At 36.5% G+C, this 19,008-nt stretch overlaps 1 protein-coding gene across 3 annotated transcripts in view; it reads left to right on the top strand.

Moving 5' to 3' along the window:
* MALRD1 (MAM and LDL receptor class A domain containing 1) overlaps positions 1–16,925 on the top strand; it is a 217,159-nt gene extending 200,234 nt beyond the window's left edge. For all 3 annotated transcript variants that reach the window (XM_074535188.1, XM_026795148.2, XM_074535181.1), the window contains 5 exons: positions 6,523–6,605; positions 6,698–6,788; positions 14,022–14,097; positions 15,725–15,781; positions 16,509–16,925. In XM_074535188.1, coding sequence (XP_074391289.1) covers positions 6,523–6,605; positions 6,698–6,788; positions 14,022–14,097; positions 15,725–15,781; positions 16,509–16,610 — 409 coding nt within the window. In that variant the 3' untranslated portion in view covers positions 16,611–16,925. The remainder of the gene's footprint in view (positions 1–6,522; positions 6,606–6,697; positions 6,789–14,021; positions 14,098–15,724; positions 15,782–16,508) is intronic.
* The last annotated feature ends 2,083 nt before the right edge of the window (positions 16,926–19,008 follow it).

The following is a 19,008-nucleotide window of genomic DNA, read 5'->3' as shown; positions in this document are numbered from 1 at the left end:
CCCTCAGGTCAGCTAACAACTGTGTGACAAATAGATCCCTTATTATTAGTTTAAGATGTATTTCCTTTCAGTTTGATTGAATGTTCTAGAAGATAGACAGCAACGCATGATTTTTCTTCCATTTACCATATATCATTTTGTTTACCTTCAGCATATCTGCTCCCACTCATCTTCTGTGTAAATTAAATCTGATCTTTTCAGACTCTGCCATATGACTTTAATCACTGTAATCTCGAAAGTCTTCTATCTTACTCATTATGCATACTGCAGGTTTTATGATACAAAGTGAGCCATTACTTTCCTTGAAAATCTATGAGGATGCATAGATCTTTTCACAGAGTACTTGTAGTTTTTTAGAATCTGTTTATACCTTATATTGCTCTCCTTCATGTTGATTCATTTGTATTTGCCACTTATGAATTTTAACAGTGTTCAGAATAGAAGCCATATCTATATCCTCAAATTCCAGACCTCTGTTAGCATACAGAACCACACCACATAATTCTGTTCAGAAGTTTAGTCAGCTTTCTTTTATGGCCATTTGTGGGGAGCTCCTGTTCCTCACTTGTTCCTTGATGTGCTAGTGGGAGTTTACAGCATTTGAGGATCTTTCATGTGTGTGTGCAAAAGGATAACTACTTTGCTGCAGTAGAGTTTGCTTCTTCCTTCATAATGGAATGAAGAGTTGCTGTTTTCATCCAGAATCTAATGAAGCTTCATTTGCACTATATTAGTTGCAAAGCCTAGTGAACAGAGAAACTTCTACACTGCTATAGCAGAGAGATGTAAATTCTGTTCCCACAAGAAGCTAGAGTTGTGGTTTGGGTGGGTTTTTTCCCCTGTATCATCCAACACCACTCCTGGAGCAGCCTGCACTGCTACACAGCAGCTGTCCAGCATGTAGGCATACATGGCACAGCTCCCAGACAATGTGAGTTTATAATATATTACATGTTCCCCATGTAATGTACTATAAACATGGCCAATCTGAGCTCACACAGAAGGTACTGTCTCACTGCATTGGAGCAGATTCATAAGAACATTCTCTAAAGGACATTGCAAAGTGCACAGTCATGTTCAGGGGAATATATAGCTACAATCATCCACACATTACTTCCCTAATCTACATACTATTAATACCAACACTGAATAGTTGGCTGAATAACTTTTGGTCATTCTGAACATGCACAAGGCATAACAGATTAGATTTTCTGTATAACAATTTTTTCAGATAAATATAGGGAAAGAAGGTGTGCTTTGGTATTCTGAAATGAAGCAGTGTATTAGCCAGACATGTTCTTGTAAATTAAAAATGCCCTGACTGAACATGGAAAACAACAGACACCTTGTCTGGTTTTTATTTTTCATTCTGAGTGAGATGAGCCCCAACTGCAGGCACAGGATGGAGCAACACAGGCAATGCTAAGTTCTTTCCTCTGCATTACCAGTATGTATATGGGGAATAATGAGGGGAAATCCTGGAAGCAAATCTTAAGGGTTAACATTCTGCCTACCAGGGTGACTTTTCTATAAGAACTCACTAACAGGAGAAGACGTTCTGTCAGGCAGGATAGATTAGGATGTGCACTGGGATGGAAGTATTCAAGTGCTATTTCATCTGTCTTTCTCTGTTGCTCCTCCTGTTTCAACTAGGAGGAGTTTCCTGTCTAAAAGGATTGCAATAGCTATATCTGTATTTCAGATAAGCTTAAGACTTGTATAAAATGTGGTGCTGCTAATTAGTCAAGATGTCATTAGTCCACAGAAATTAATCGTACATAAATAATGTGGAATTTTGGCTTCATGGCTCAAGAGATAAATTCAGTCTTTTCAGAATTGTCTGTCTTTAAAATAAAATAGCAGAAGAGGATTATTAAGGAAGCTCTTCAAAATTCCCATTACCCTGCTAATGAAGATTTAACACATAGTCCAGAAGACATGGTTGATCTGTAATCCTAAAGGTCCTTACACCACAATAGCACTGGCGTATCCCTAGCTGTTCTCATCAGAGAGAAGAGTAATTGTGACTTTGAAGAAGCAACTTATCAGCCTCCCAGAAGTACAGTCCATGCTCAGCAGTGGATGGGTAGCTAAGAGTGTTCTCCTTCGTTATCTGGAATTAAGGAAGTCATCTCTTGGGTGCATGCAAAGGCTGCTCTGACCTGGTGCTGTTGACCAAAGTTCACTTCAGGACTGATTGTCCCAAGGGTTGCACAGTACTAAGGTGAAGTTTGACTTGGTTTCCTATAAAGATGTCTGCTATTATTACTGTTATTCACTGATACAGTTTTTCAGTAACAGTCAAAAGAAGTCTGAGGGCTGAGACTATTATTTTGTGATTGCAAAAGCACAGGATTGTGTATTCTGTACCCCCAGTACAAACACCTAGGGAAACCTCATCCATCTCCTCAAAATCACTGCAAACTTATACCATGATTGTCCTTGCCACCTTTTTTCCCCAATATTTTTATTTTATTCCTCAATGAAAAGAGGAACTCCTCCAGTTTTTTATCAACTGCCTAGCACTTCATGCTTTGGACAGAGTGTGAGGCCTACAGGAAATGTCCCTAGATGAGAAGATCTTTTCAACACCCACACAACAACACAGCTGCAAAGGACTGCACAGGCAGGAGGCCATGGAGAGTCAGAATCAGAGAATGGGGTACATGTATCTCATTTCTTAAGGATTATAGGTTCTGTGTTTTGTCATGTAAGTTTTTCATAGCTTCTAACCAACTAGTCTGATTGGTTGGTTTTTTGTCTGCAATAGTTTCTGGATTTTGTTAAATATGAAATAATATATAGGGGTATAGCATTTTTAAACCTGTAAAAGATTTTCATTCTGCATTTCTTAGCAAAACTTCCAGCTGTCCTAAAGAAGACCATGCCTTAAAAATTTGTTTCGTTTGAAAGTGCATCTCAGGTTTCTAATACAGAGAAATAACTGGAGTAGTTTGATTAAAACTATTTATATTTTATTTTCTTTCATGGTCTAGAACTGTTCTCTTCTTCTCTGATCTAAGTTATTGGCAGATATTGGTGACAGAAATCTCATTCTATCCTTTCCTCTCAAGTTACAGAGTGAGTTCTCCATCAGCTATCACTGTAGTCAGCTGGAGTTTCTAGAGATGACAGATATAGAAGGAACAAAATCTTGCAAGACATTTATGAAACGAGATTGTTTTGAATATTTAAGAGAAGTTTCCCTCTATTCTGGGAACAGAAAAGCTTGGCTTCATTAAAAGCCAGAGGCAATGTTTGTATCAGCTGAGAGCTATTAATGAGCAATTTTCCCAAGTTTTTCTTGGCGACTCACTGAAAGTTGCAGGCATCTAAACTAGCTGTAACTCTTACTTTCCCTTGTCTTTTTTTTTTTTTTTTTTTTTACTTGGAAAGATGGAATTTTGTTAGTGATGAAAAAAAAATCTGATAAATGGTTGAATGAATTTCCAAATTATAAATTTATAAATGAGATTTTTCTGACAGTCAAATGTTTTACCTCAGTGGCAGAGATGATGGCTAAGATTCCCTATCACAGTTAAAAAATAACAAATAAATTAATGTGTGAACATACATGTGGGAGCACTTAACCAATTTATTTACTCTTTTTGTTGTTGTTGTTTAGCACTCCTTTTCCATCCTGGCCTTTAAGGATTAGCTATGATGTTTTTACTATCCTCATCTTTTTTTGCCTTCACTCTTCCCTCTCCCTATAAAATAGTCCCCATGCTTCATGCTTTACAACCATTTTCCCATCAATTTGCTTTTTGAATTTTTCCTTATAAATTACCAAGTTCCAGAGATATTATCTTTGCTCTACCTTTATCCATTTTTACACTTTTCTTTATTCCCCAGCCAATGTCAGTGATACTTGCAGTAACAACCTAGATGGACACAGTGGAAAATCATTTCACTGGCTAAAATTACACCTTGATAGTCTGACATCAGATTCCTAAGTCGTATGTGTCATGCAGCATTCAGAGATTTGAAGAGGAATGAATGGCCAAGCCAAGGAGTTAATAGTTGATCACAAAACCTGTGTTTATAGGAAGATAAACCAAAAGATGCTTAATTTTTTTACCCACAATTCAAACATAGCATGAATACGTGGAAATACTCCATCAATGAATGGAAGCACAGCATATGAAGGAATATTTAGATATTTCTGTATAGTAGAACTTTCCTACAGTCCTACCAGTACCACACCGGCTCTTTAAACTGCCTCTTTGCAGCTCTGAGGTGAGTTATGGCCTGGTGTCTCCAAACCAGCAAATGGCACCTCTCCTTGCCACTCTGAGCAGTGCTTGGGCACAGCTGCAAATCTGTGTTCTTATTCTTTCTTTTACAGCCAAGTAAGTCCTGCAGTGACAAGAAAGAGGCCAATTTTGGTTAAAAGCATATCTAGTTCAACAGAATATCTGGCAAACAGGGAGAAAGGAAATTATACAATTGAGAGCAATCAGAAAATTCTTTTGATGGGTGATTACCAGCAGATTGCAATGTTTCTACATGGATCCATAGAGCTTGGTGTCAGCCCAGCTGCAATTTGACATTTTTATAAGATCATCAGTCTGCATAAAAGAGCAGCTCATGAATAACACGATTTTTTGTAGTATGCTGAAGAAGAAGGAGGATTGAAGAGACCAGGTATTTTCAGTCACTGAATACAATGGGTCTCCAGCTCAGCCAGAGCTGTCAGCTGAAATACCATTTTTTCTTTAGACTTAGCATGTCAGAATATACCACTGGCTCTAATTTCTAAAGCTAGGATTCGTTAGTTTAGCAATTAGTAACCTTAAATAAGGTAACCCTTTAACCACAGAAAACCCATCTGTGTTGTAAATGAGTTAAATAAAATCTCCCTCTGCCCACTATATTTGAGTAGAGCTGGTACTTCCCTTCTGGCATAGTCTCTGCCCAGAATTTTTTAACCATAGACTGAATTGCAATAAATTGTGCATCAGTCTCTTTTGGTCTTTGGTGAAGTCACCTTCCTGTCATGTCTGAAACTGGGATATCAATCTGGTTTCTGACATGCCTTGATCCTTTAAGGATTCTAGTTATCATTGCACCTACAGATTCTTGCTGCTCCTGTCACCCCACCCTTCCTTTTCCTACATCCAGCACTCCTAAGTCATTTTCTGGGAAAATGAAGCACTCCTGTCCCTCTGAAATGCCTTCCTGTCCCTCTGAAATGCCTCAGTGTGCCGCTGCTAGGGTAAGGCATGTGGGCAGTACCTTGTGCTAAACTATGGCAAATAGCATGAAGTCCTCTCTCACATGTTCAAATTAAAGAAGCTTAATAAAAAGATTTAATTGTGTATATGTAAGGTTTCATGCTATATATTTAAGGAGAGGCAACTAAAATTTCAAAATTACATTTTAAAAAGTGGTGACTATGGAAAAAAAAGTGATGTTAGAGTTAGCAAGCATCTCAATGTGCATTCCAGCCCACATTAATAGTTTATGAAACTGTAAAGAAAGAATAATAGGTGAAAAGAATTTTCCATGCATATGACATTAGTAGGACTGAAACTGGACTACTACCATCACTTCTTCCTGATACACATTTCTAAAAAATGTTTAAAATTTATGAAGCTCATAAATCAACAGCCATGCATGTAATTGGAAAGCTGGTAGAAGTCATTCCATCAATACACTCAGGATGGGGTTCAAACACAATGTGGGGTGCCTGAAATTAGGATGTCAGAGTGTGGCCATCCCCCTACCAACCTTTTATGCTGCAGCTATTTTGAAATTCCCCAAATTGCATGTTTCTCAGCAAAGGCAGCTAACCCTCACCTAGGTGTGCAGGGTCCCTTCATTCTCATGGAGACAGAAGGCCACAATAAAAGCAAGTAGACAAAAGCTTAATTGAGGCAAATTAAAGTGACAAATGATATAGGCCTTTTTGTTGAATTTGATTAACCATTAAGCAGCAAGTGTAAATCAAAACAGCAAATCTTGTGTCAGATATTTTATATTTTGGTCACTTCAAATCAAGAAACAGAAACATTGGAATAATTTTACATGGCTGCATTCAAGTGAAGCTTTGGTTTTGATAAGGCATTTGTTGGAGAGGTACCATTTTTACAAAAAAAATTAGAAAAACAAGAGAAAAAATTAGATGACAGGAGAAAAAGATTTTTCTCATATTCTAATTGTGTATCTTTCTCTATATTAGGGTCCCAGTCTCTCAACTTAGATATGTATTTATCCTCACATGGGGGATACATCGAAACTAGTCACATTTCTTTTGCTGTGAGAGAACAATATCATGGCATTATGGAAAAGGAAGCCAATTCTAATCTTTGAACTTAATTTTATTTTTTTTCTCTCTTAGTTTTCTTTGTGTATTTCTCACTTAGATTCCATTATATTAACTTTGATGCTGCTCTTTGTGATTCCTAGATAAGCTTTAGTCACTGGCAAAAGTGCTGAAAACTTTGGCCTTTCCTGCGTGCTCATCACTGTTTATGATCCTTTCTCCTCCTTTCTTCAAAAATTCTTGTTTTATTACAGATGTGGAAAAGGATGGAAAGGAAATCGTTGCCACATAAGTGCTAAGCCTCTTCAGCCTCCAACTTCAAGTCTCCTCCAAAATGGTAGGTCTGTAAAGAGAAAGTAATGTCTTTCAATTCATCCTTTGAGTCTTTCATTTTAGTTATTTCTGTCTTTGATTGCTCTGATTTTGCAGATATTTGGATTGGATTTGGTATCGGTTTCTTACTGATTAAAATTACAGCTGCTGCCTTGTATTTTCTTTCGAAGAAGAAAGCACCAGAAATGTAAGTAAAACTTTTATTTTGCATATAGCAGATACAAATGTGGTACAGAGCAATGGCCAGCTGCCCAGGCTCATTGGTTTCAGTTTTGAATCTCCCCACAGTCTGTCTTCATATGAAACACTAAGCAGAGAACATAACTTTGCAGTAAAAGCTGACCTTAGTGGGCCCCAGTCTGGAAACAATGAGCAATGGTTTGATTGCCTAGAATGTTTTGATTGTGGCATTGTATGAATATTCTTAAATTATAAAATTCAGAGGTTTTTAGGATATGCCTTCAACTAACAATTCATTATTTCACAGATATATTTACAAGCCCTTCCTGTCATCCCTCTGATAATCTCTGCTTTTTTCTCTCCTTCAATAATCTCTGCTTTTTCTCTCCTCCTTGTTTATTTTACTCAAACCTCTGTATTGCTTCTCTGCCTATCTCTCAACTTATTCTGCTAGATCCTTCTCTGTCAGCAAGTACCCAGCATTGTCCCTTCCTCCCTTTCAGCAATTCCTGTTGCACATTTCCTTGTCCATTTTTGTGCTGTTAGATTTTCCTCACCCTTCATTTTCTTCTCCAGAATTCATCTTCAAAGCTGTCTCTTTTCCTTTAAACTTGTTCTCTGCTATAGACTTCCCTCTCTTTGGGGATGTTGTTATCTCCCAAAGTATCTACTAAACTGTGCAGACTGCTGTCCTGACATTATTGCTGCTGACACGTCTCCTATCTGCATGCTCCCCTGACAGGTAGAGCTGTCTGTGGACACAGAACAAAATGTTGAAGCAGAAACCTTTATTGGTTGTGCTTCTGTTAATTGAGTGCATAGCTTCACCTGCTTTCCTTACATCTTCCTCTTCTTGAAAGCAGGAATAACATTTCCTTATCTGATTTCACAGGGCTTTAAGATTTAATTCATTCACATTAATACAACCTGCCAAGGCACACATATGGAAAAGCACTTCAGAAGTGCAAGATTACTTCTATTGTAAGAGCTGCTGCATTTTTATTTTTGTCATTTCAATATTTATCTTTGAAAAAAGAGTTTAATTTCTCAAAACATGTTTGATAGTGTTTTCGTTCAAAAAATATTCTTGTTTCCTCCACTACTTCTTCTGTGCTCTCATTCAACACTCCCTCTATGTTTTTCTTTCATAAATGTCTACTCAAAGGTTACTGCACTGCCATTCACATCTCTTTTACCCATCAGTCTATATTTAAGGAATAATTTTTTCTTTTCTTATAATTACTTATTCTACCAAAAAAAATTAGTCTTTTTTCTACCCTGTTGCAATATGATGCTAAGCAATATGGTCCTATTAGGTATAAAACAGGGATGAATGAGCATCTTCTTAGTATGGCTCTAAGAATATCCCACAGCCCTGATATGTAGAGAACCAGAGCTGTGAAAGAGAGGATTAGACAAGCTTACAAAACAAAGCTTATTCTGGTCTTGATTGCTTTCATGAAAGCTTCCAGAAAGGTAAGTTATGATGATGGAAATTTTTCTGACTACCAATTTTATCTATTATAAACTGAGATTGTCAAATAATTTTGCCCACATTAATAATTATTAAAAAAATATTTTTTATTTTCCTTGTTTTCAGTCACAGTCTACTTAACATGTAAGTCAAAATGCTTTTTTAGGCATCTTCCTAAGAAAAAATTTAGCTAATAAATGGCAATTTGTTTAAAATTGTGAAAACAATGAAATCTGAAATTTTGAATTTGAGAAAATAAGTTCATCCAGGTTCTTCCTCTTCAACTACCTAATGCCTACCATGATTTGGTATACAAAAATCACAGCTGGAAACATAGAAGTAAATTAAGGCAAGTTATTCCTGAACTGCTTAATCAGTAATCAGAAGTGACAAGTCAAAATGCAGCCAATGTTAATGTACTGAAGTTTGGATCTTTAGGATAAGGCTTTATAATAAGAAGTGACTTGTGTTTGTATAAGTCTGTAAAATGTACAATGTGACAGCACCACACAGAGGCATGAGATTTTACTCCTGATTTTTTTCAAGGGATTTGATGAATGAGAGGATTTTACTGGCACATAAATTATAGTTACCTACAGTTAGTTTTCACTTCTGTCTGCTTTTAGCCCTCCTGAGCCATGTTGTTTTCATAAAGTCATTAGGCACTGACTTCATGAAAACATAGGAGTGACTTCCCTAGGAGTCACTCTAGGGAAGCTTTCACAGGCTTGAGGCCACATTTACTACCTTTTGATAAATTCTTTTGCTTGCTATTTTTATGTAATTTCTGTTAGTGTCCCGTTGCTTTACTGTATAGACCCACCCATTCAGGCACTGGCAGATGGTTCTCCAAAGGAGATCATTAGGAGTTGTAGGTGTTAGCTCCCATGACATCTTAAAATGTTGTGTAGGTCCATCTAAGTCTCAGGGAATATAGTACAGGAATGTGCACAAGAGCTGGAGAAGCTTAAGAGTCCAATACAATTCATTTTTTTTCATCAGAAAACCAGGTAGGAGGGGGTAGGGATAGGCTGAGTACCCCTCAGGTGATTGCCAGCTAAAAATTTGCCACTAACAGCAGTGAGATCCTAAGTCACATTTGTCCCTCTTCTTCTCTGGAAACAATAATAGTGCTTTTACCCTTTCCTTCAAACCAGAATGGATACTCTGCTTCCCCTTTTCTATCTCCTTTTCCTTTGCAGAATTTAGTTTCTGATCTGCAGGCTTTAATCACTCCTGTTACTGAGTGGGATTTACTGGAAGTCATCATGTAAGTTTACTTCCTAATGGACAAAAGCAGCTTTCCATGGCTTGGCAGCAGCATACTTCATTGCTATGACAGCATTCAGATATGTCAGATACTTCCCAGCCCCAGCTGGGGATATGTGAAACCTTTGTATAGAAGCTCCAAATCAGAGAAGCTTGTGAGTTTCTCTCATTCCTGTTTGCACTACAGACATGATGTTCCCTAATCCAGAAGGGAAGGCTGCCAGTTGCTCCACTCCATCAGTGACATCTGTCCTTGTTGACCAAATAGACGCAAAGCTTCATTTTAGCTTCCATTTTTTTGCAGCTGCCTTCTAATGCTTCATTGTAATTTGAAATGTGAGAATATGAAAAGTAAGTGACTTTCTGTCCAGCCAAGTTATGCCTTTTTACTACTGCCTCCAAATCAGTCAACATCCCTGGATCATTTCAGTTTGTTTCTTTCCTGTTCCTGAACTGTGCCATCCACTGCAAGGCCAATGCACCACAGCTATTATCAGTTCTGTCAATCTTAATGCACACAGAACATTAAATTTTCCAAAGCATATAACAGTGTATCTTGCCACACAAGGAAAAGAGTGAAAAACTGGGATCTTATGAGAAAGCATTTTAAAATTATAGAAAATCATGGAAAGAAAGGGCCCGCAGAGGCCATTTTTCATCCTGCCACATCACAGACTCAAATGTATCACTCCTGAGTTCACATTTAAAAACCTCTAGCAACATGAATTTGATGGCATCCTCGGGCTATATTGGTACCTTGGGTAGAAAGAAGTTTGCTGTTAGAAAGTTATATTCCAACTGCTGATATGTCTGTTTATCATTTAAGTTCATTTCTATTCACCATGGGCAATAACAGATCATTCCCTTCCTCCTTGCAGGAAACTTTTTCTGTTCTTGAAGGCAGTTGTCATGCCTCCTTACAGGCTGCTTTCTTCAGGGTAAACAAGCTCAGTGCTTTAGTCTTTCTCCATAGTTAAGGCTTACTTACAATTACGATGATTCCCAGTTTCTGTTGCCAGACTTTCTGCAGTCAGACCATACCCTCCTGGAGGTCTGGTGTGAAGGAATGGGTGGTATATTCCAGGGAATCTCTCCAAACAGATCTGAGGGGCTGCCAGAGGTCATTGCTGCCTGTGCCTCTGTTCCTATATCCCAAAGAGATAAACAGAATGACAGCATAATGACATTTAGTGAATGGTTTTCAGCTTGTGAACTGGAACAGAGACAGATACAGTTCATGTATAATGGGAGAAAAATGCGCAGTTTTATGGGAAAAAGTAAACCAAAATTTGGAAGCATTAGCCATAAATGTTGGTTGGGAATTGTTGTACTAGTCCAATGCTGCTATCCAAATCCATTGACTCCTCTGTAGGGTAAACTTCTGTTCTCAGAAGTTTTCAGCTTTTCTGAAATGTTACATCTGATGATCACCACGCACAGGAAGGACTGCACAGAAACAGGAGGAAACACACTGAGGTGCAGCTAGACTCTGTAGTCTGCAGCCTTCAGGATCACTGCAAAAGAGTGATTTAATTAAAAAAACATTACTCAAAAGATACAAAGTACAGACTTAGGAAACCTATACAGCATATTAACAGTCAAATCAAACATCCAAGAGGCCTGTACATTATTTTAGATGCAGACTTCTGGAAAGTCTTCTCTCCTTGCATTATGCCTATTTTTATGGGATGTGCAAAATACAGCTTACTTCAGCAAACCTAAATTTACTGAAAAGATTTTAAACATGCTTTGGAAATTAAGATCTTGAGTTTTCATTTCTCTTAAGAACTGCAGCTTTAGCACACCTATAAAAATTCTTTTAAGGGATTATTTTAATTAGTAGCTTAATTGTAATTAAATCTACAGAGGAAGCTGTAGATCTGTGTTCAGCACCCTCCTGCCCTCAGGACAGACCCAAGTACTCAGCATGCTCTTGCCCCAATAAGCTGTGTATGTGTCCTGCACAAACTGCTCGAGTTTAAAGGAGTGACAAAAGAGACTCAGACCAATCCCTGTCCTTACCATTTGCTACTGGCACAGTAAGGGTGGTTCACACTGAGAACTGTGTGACCTGTGTTGCCCTCTGGAAGTGTCTCAACTGACTCTAAAGAGAAGTGATTTCTTTAATTCCATATCATGCTTTTAGGCCATAGAGATGGTTTGTGATGTCTCAATGAGGCACTAAAATTAAGGCATGCAAGTCTGGCCCTTTGGGCACTAGTTTAGAAGCAGAGCCAAACTCCTTAAAAACTCATCTAATTTTGTTCTGGCCTTAGATTTTGTGAGCCATCCTCTCATATTAGAGTAAAAAATAAATTTTGTACACATTTTCTGGACTTCATTCAGGAAGACTGGGACGCAAATATACAGTTAGTAGGCATATAAATAATTTTTCACTGCTTCACTAAGCAAACTAAATGAGTCAGAATATCATTATTTATTACAGTTAAGATTAGATCAAATGAAAAAATTAACAGGTTCAAATATTCAGCTCTCCCCATTGTTGTGTCAGGTAATCAAAATAAATTATGAGACTGGCATTAGAAGCAATTATTTTCTGACAGTATTGTTATGAAAAATTTTAGGGAGACATGTCTGGTTTAGTATAAAATTCAAACTTAGTTTCTTGCACTGATTTAATTCTATAAGGTAGAATATGTCTCTGCCTTAACTTGTGTCTTCCTCCCAAGCAGCCATTCTGGTTTATCTATTTGCAACAGAAATAATTCAATGTGTCTCCCCTGTGGTTCCCACTGAGGAACAGCTTCCCTTCCCAACATCTTTGTGGGCTGTGCTCCTGTGGCTGCTCTTGTCCCCTCAGTCCTGCCTACCCCAGTAACACAGAGCCTATCTATCAGATTCTAGGGAGACATGGCTTCAACCACCTGCAGGAGCAGCTTTGGAACAAAAACACACAAAGAAACAAACAACAAAATTTATTTCTCCATCATCAAGACTGATGGGAAGCTTTAGGGAAAATTTTTGTCTTAGAATACTGTCCATGCAGATTTTTATGTACACAAGGCATAAAGACCGTGGATAAAACCCAAAAAGAAATACATGCATCACTTCAGAAGCAAAGATAAGCTTCTACTTCATTCTTCAGTAATTTTAACTAATACATCTGTTGCTTTTTATGTGGTATTGGAACAGCTTTGATGATTCTGGGCATCTCACTATAACAAAGACATTGAGGTGCTGGAGAGAGTCCAGAGCAATAAAGCTGGTGAAGGGTATAGAAATCAATTCCTATGAGGAGCAACTGAGGGAGCAGGAAGTGTTTTGCCTGAAAAAAGTAAAGGGTTGGGGGAGACCTTACTGCTCTCTATAACTGCCCGAGGCAGGAGATTGTGGCCAGGTAGGGGTGAGTCACTTCTCCAAGGAATGAGTGTGAGGACAAGAGGACATGGCCTCAAGCTGTGCTAGGGAACTTCAGGCTGGACATCAGGAAGAATTTCTTCACCAAAACGGTTGTTAAGCATCGGAACAGAGTGTCAATGGAGGTGGAAGAGTCTGGACATGCCAGCCATAGTCCAGCTGAAGAGGTGCTGATCAGTCAAACTTTGGACTCAGTGATCTTACAGTTCTCTTCCAACATTAATGAGTCCATGATTCTGTGATTTCAAGCAATGTGGAATATTAACAACTAGTCATCTATTAGGGAAAAAAATGTAGATCTAGGTAGCATGTTCCATGCCCATTCTGCTTTTGCAGAATAAATGTGATTAACTGCACAGGTCATAAGTGCTTCCAGAAAGAAATGGGGTATGTGAACTATCAACTATCTATCTATCAACTTTAAATCTCCAGATGAGGTAATGGACATGAGATTCATAAAGAGCAAAATTTGTCCTAATAATCTATTATAAATTAAGGCATTGTGTTAATTAATGAAAAATTTTCATTTCAATACCTCAAGTGATTATTTATTCCTGCCTTTATAGAAAAAGATATGGATAGAAAAAGCTTGTATAGCTTTAAAACAGATGCTGATGATTTTGACCCAAAATGCATGTTCTTTCCCAATTAATTGGAAAAGTGGAGTACTTATAACAATGAAATAACTAAGGTGCTCTTGAACTTGGAGCCTAAGACCATGTTAATTACTGAATTGTCAGTGTGATAGCAAAACACAGGAAGAACATGATCTCATTCCATGCAAAGAAATTACAGGAATGCAACTTTTAAGGTAATCTCATGTTATATTTAATGTATAGCAGTAAACCTGCATTTTATAAATACTAAATAGTTCTATGCACATCCAGAAACATATATATTTTTTGAAGCAACATATGAAAAATTATTATTTTAACCTAGACATTATTTATCCAGAATATTGATATAATTTCACTAATTTCAGTAGAGTTCAGTTGTAAATATATATAGCCTCCTATTTTTTTGGACTCAAGTCTTTTGAACTTTAATCTGTTTGGTTCTTTGATGACCTGTGTGATATGGTGTCTTTTGTTCCTTTTTTTCCTTGTTTGACTTCCCAAGGAAAGTGCAGAAAAGTGCTATTTCTTCATTTGCCAATCCATTGTACGAAAACCTTAGATCATCTGGGAAAGTAAAGGTAAGCTGTTCATAAAAATGTATTTGAGGAAGTCCTCAAATAGTATTCCATTAAAAGAATGTAATCCCTGAGAGAATGCTATTTAATAAGTGGCAATTAGAAATTAACTCAATACTCAGATCAGTTCCAGTGCATTTTCAAAACACAGTAATAGTTGAAATCAGCTCAGTTTTGACGCCTCTCAGTGTTTATATTTATCACGACTATAGGCTGAAGATTTGGAGGAAAAAAAAGTATTTTGGATTAAATATTCAACCACATATAGATAAGAATCAACTCGCTGGGACTCGTCTCCTTTTGTACCTGGAAAATAAACAAACAAACAAAACCAAGAAAAACCATCCAACAAAGCAAACACACAACTAAAGAAACACATCAGAAACAATACAAACACAAAATGCATGATTTGGCAACCAAGTTGCCTTTGCACACTCACTTAACTTTAATAAAGGAGTTTTTAGTCCTCCCCAGTACCTTAAACATACATCACAATTTCTGTCACTGTAGAATTCACCTTGACACTAAAGAAGCAATTGGCCACACATTGCCCTAGTACCCTTTGCTGATCCGAATTAAGAAACTGATAGAGTAACAAAGAAATTTTTGCATAAAATATGTATTTTAAAGTGAACATATTTAGCAAAAAATTAAAGGCAAGATCTAATTCTCAAATTAGAATGATAAGTAAAAATCATGTTTTAAATTTAACAAGAAATAAATTATTGAATTAAATGAAGGTATCTCTGATATTTTGTTTATAATTTAAATTAAAAAAGACTAAGAACCTTGGGAAAAAAAATTTAGATATCCTTCCTGCCCTCATTTTGATACTACCCTTATTAGCATTGAAAGAGCTAGGCTTGATTTGAAATAGAAAATAAGGATTGTCCTTTGCACAGTCAATAATATAAGATTCCACTGCAGCTTTGAATAGGATTAACTCTGACATGCCATTTACTTTCTGTAAAAAGGTCCTTACACCTGATTTTAGAGACATTAGATCAAATGAATTCACTTATAGGTTGGAGTTTGTGAGAGCTCCAAGTTGGAAATATTCCCATCACAATCATGTCCAATTCATCAGGACATTTTTATTTTAGTTAAAATAGATTCCTGACAGGCTTCATTTAAGAGCAAGTTGAAAAACAGAAGCACAGAGTCAGGAGAGACATTTTCATGGAAGACAGCCCCAGGCATCGTGATTGAAGTCCAGCCATGTACCAGAACTTCCTCTATTTTCTCTAAAACTGGGAAAATACATGTTTACGTTAATTCCTCTTTTTAAAAGAAAACAGGCATTATGAGTTTTCTCCAACTCTGATGAGACTTAAATCTGAATGGTGTATCATCAATCAAGAGAGATGACAGAATGTGAGCAAAAGCTGTTGTCTCCAGCTGAATACTCACAAGTTATGCCCTTGTGGGAGTCTCTGAGCTTCATAAAGAACAGCTCTCCTGAACCTTCCTGAACACTGAAATCATGTGGGCTTAGCATAGCTCCACTCTTGCTCATAATTCTGCTTCATAATTTTGGATCCATAGAGTGTGTTACACAGGCACCACATGGCAGAATATATTCTTTTCAGCTCACTAAAAATATTCTGAAGCAGTTTTTTTCTTTTTATAGTCACCTAGGTATGCCATCTCATCTGCTGTTCAAATCAGTGTTTCTCCATGGCATGAGGTATGTAATAATATATTTCTAGGATGTGGGTTGGACTAGAAAAGGAAATTCATTTGCAGAGGAAAGGGGAAAATGTCACTTAAAGTCAATGGCTTACTCCTACTTGTACTGTTAGCACCTCTGGAAATCTGAGAAAGATGACAGGGGCTGAATTGGTTGGCAAGGACTTCATAATAACAATTCTGGTAGTGTTGCTCTTCATAGCTACTTGGTACACCATACATTAAAGCAGTGAGTTTCAGTCTGGGCAGATGTTGAAGAAAATGTTTAGAATTACTGAAATCCTCTCCTGAAGGAAAGGTTAATATTATCTATTTTTTCATAATTTTTCAATCAAGGAAATTATAACCATTTCTTTGAAATAAAGGAAATTACAATGTTGTGTACAAAAAGTAGTGACCCATTGCAACTACACTATTGTACACAGATTGCCTAAAATAATGCTAAATGTATACTGGAGCAAGGGCTCTGGAGACAAGGGAAAAAAGGTGGAAACAGATGCAGAAGTAGGTTAAACTACTTGATCAGGGGTATGTGGTAGGTAATTGTTTTGGTGGATCTATGCTATCTTTATTCAGCTGAAAGTCTGGTCTAAAAATTTTTCAAGATTTTATAGTTTTCTTTAATATGTTACTTCTATAACAAATCTATAGCCATTTGTTTGTATGTTTAAAAAAATAATTGAATCACTTGGATTTAAAATTTGATTCTATCTTTTTTATTTTAGTATCCATTTAATGAAAATGTGAATGCCACTTCTTTTCCAAATCCTCTCTATGGTGCAGCAGCAGAAGACATGGAAAAATTATGTAGCTCCTTGAAAACTTAAACACAACACAGGATCAATAGTGATTGTAACTCTTTGCCTAAAGATTTGCTATAAAATCTGGAAGTGTGTCATGATACTGTAGTATTTGCAATATGAATTAACAACTCATCACAGAATAACTCTTATTAAAACAATTACATTTAGAAAGTAAATTTACTTTGAAACTGCAATCCATACATAAGTAAACCATATATAAATATTGTCTTCTGTCATTTCTGTTGGTGTAGAAAGAGATTGATAATTATAACTATGAATTCATTTTACATTTATACAGTTTAAATTCTAGTATGCTAATAAAATGTTTAATCCAATCCAGATTTTTTATGTTTGGGAATCATAATTTCATGTCCATTATTTGAGAAACGATGACTTCAATATTTCTGTAATTTTGCATTAGAAAGGGATTTTAACTGACTCTATTAGTGTTCCAAGATGCAGAAGCAAAATAAAAGTCATTATAAAATTGGAAGCATATCAAACTAAATCGAGAGTGGTCATGAATCATAGATTTGAATATTGGCTCAGCATGTGATTCATCTATGTGATGCACCAGTATATGCATTTACTTTTAAAACATATTTTTAATATTAACTGTTAATAGTTATATCTGACCAAATTTCGCTCCGGTCAGCTCCACAGTTCTATAGTTCTGACCACAGTGCTCCTGATAAATTTAGCTTAGTGGTTGTCAGAGGGTGGAAACTGGCATGTTCAGGAAACCATATTTCTGCTGAATAGGTTGGCCTCCCACACAGCTAAAACTTACATCAGCCCATGCCTCCATGAGAAAGATATTGGGGAAGAATTCTGGAGTGCCTTGTGATTTCGATTGTCATCCTCTGTGGTACCAGGCATAGCTCGTAACAGTGTTTACACTTTAAATAACCTGACAAAATGTCATCTTCCATAATACCCACTTGCATTACATGATCATCATTTTTAGCTTGAAGGCTTAAGTGTTCCTGCTGCGCTTGTGTTTTCTCCCTTACTGTATTTCTACAGCCTGCTTAATTTTAAACCCATTGGCAAGTCTGAAAGTTACTAAACTCCTACAAATTGCATAAAAACAGACATCTGCGCTGTAGATGGTGTCTCTGTTAATACCTTTACTCAAGGAAATCAGAATTGCTTGACATTTATTAGTCTTTTGGGACTCCAGACAGAAAAGCATACTGATGCCTGCCTTCATTCCATCATACACAGGGTTTCTTGGTTTGGGTTTTCTTTGTAGAATAACCATAACCTATATATCTTTCTATATATGTATATATCTTTCTACATATCTACGTATTTTTTTACCTGGGGACACAGAACTATTTTTTTACTTTTTTTTCGTCTGACTGGCATGTTGTTTCATGGGTAGTAGGAACAGCAAGGTATGATGTTTGCCCATCATTCTGCCCATACCTTTCCAGCAATATGCTCATAAGTGCCTCTCTGCTGCATTCATATACACACTTGACTTAATGTCATCCAGTTGAAAGTTACCAAATGTTACTCATTAAGGTTTTAAATAAGAAAATGTGCTCACACATGCTGTTTTCTTTCTGAAACAAGTTTAGTGTGACTGAAGCATAGAATTTGTTTATTAAACTTGTACCTGTTAGGTTGAGAGACAGAGAACACCTTTGATCCTGGAAAGTGCCAAGTGTCTCTAGCTCCAGAACTCCGATATTTTGATAAATCTGTGTGAGATGATTGATCTCTGTGTTACAAACAGGCATTGAACATCCTTACATAGTCAAGCTCATGTACTCAAATTCTCTATTTATTCTGCAATGGACTAGCTCTCCTTGCAGAATTCCACTAAACACTAAAATTCTGGTTATGCTATAGTTCTTAAATCTCCATTCATTGTGTCATGCTGCGTGTATCTGTAAAAAATTTCAGTAATGAAAAGAATAAAATTAACAATGGTTAATTTGATCACATTCTCCCTTATGAAAAGAAAACCATTTATTTTACTGTTTATGGTATTCATCTTTTAATGTCCCAAATAAAAGTAGATGATTATAAAGAATTGTTGTAAAATAACTCAGGGAACAACATATTACTCTTCAGTAATGATGAGTTATCTTCTGAGAGAACTGTGACTCTTCTGGATAATCTCTGAAACAAGGTAGGCCTTTTATCAAAATAATTTTCAATTTTTATTAATGACAGAATGTTTTAAAAAAAAGTGCTGAAATTCAGACTTTTAATCTTCCTGGACTTCAATAATTTTTTTCTCTTCTTATTTAATGAAAAATAAGAGATTTAATCATAGTCAATATATGGTTATTTTTTTCAGCCTCAGACTGAAATATTTAAGACAAAAAACTAACTTTTTATTTAATTTTCTATAATTTTTCAATACTGTTAACCAAATTAATAGAATTTGTATTTTCAGTCATCCTTT

Source organism: Zonotrichia albicollis, chromosome 1 (assembly GCF_047830755.1).
Source record: "Zonotrichia albicollis isolate bZonAlb1 chromosome 1, bZonAlb1.hap1, whole genome shotgun sequence".
Taxonomy (NCBI): domain Eukaryota; kingdom Metazoa; phylum Chordata; class Aves; order Passeriformes; family Passerellidae; genus Zonotrichia; species Zonotrichia albicollis.
The sequence above is the reverse complement of the archived record's forward strand: the minus strand, read 5'-3'. Positions and strand labels throughout refer to the sequence as shown.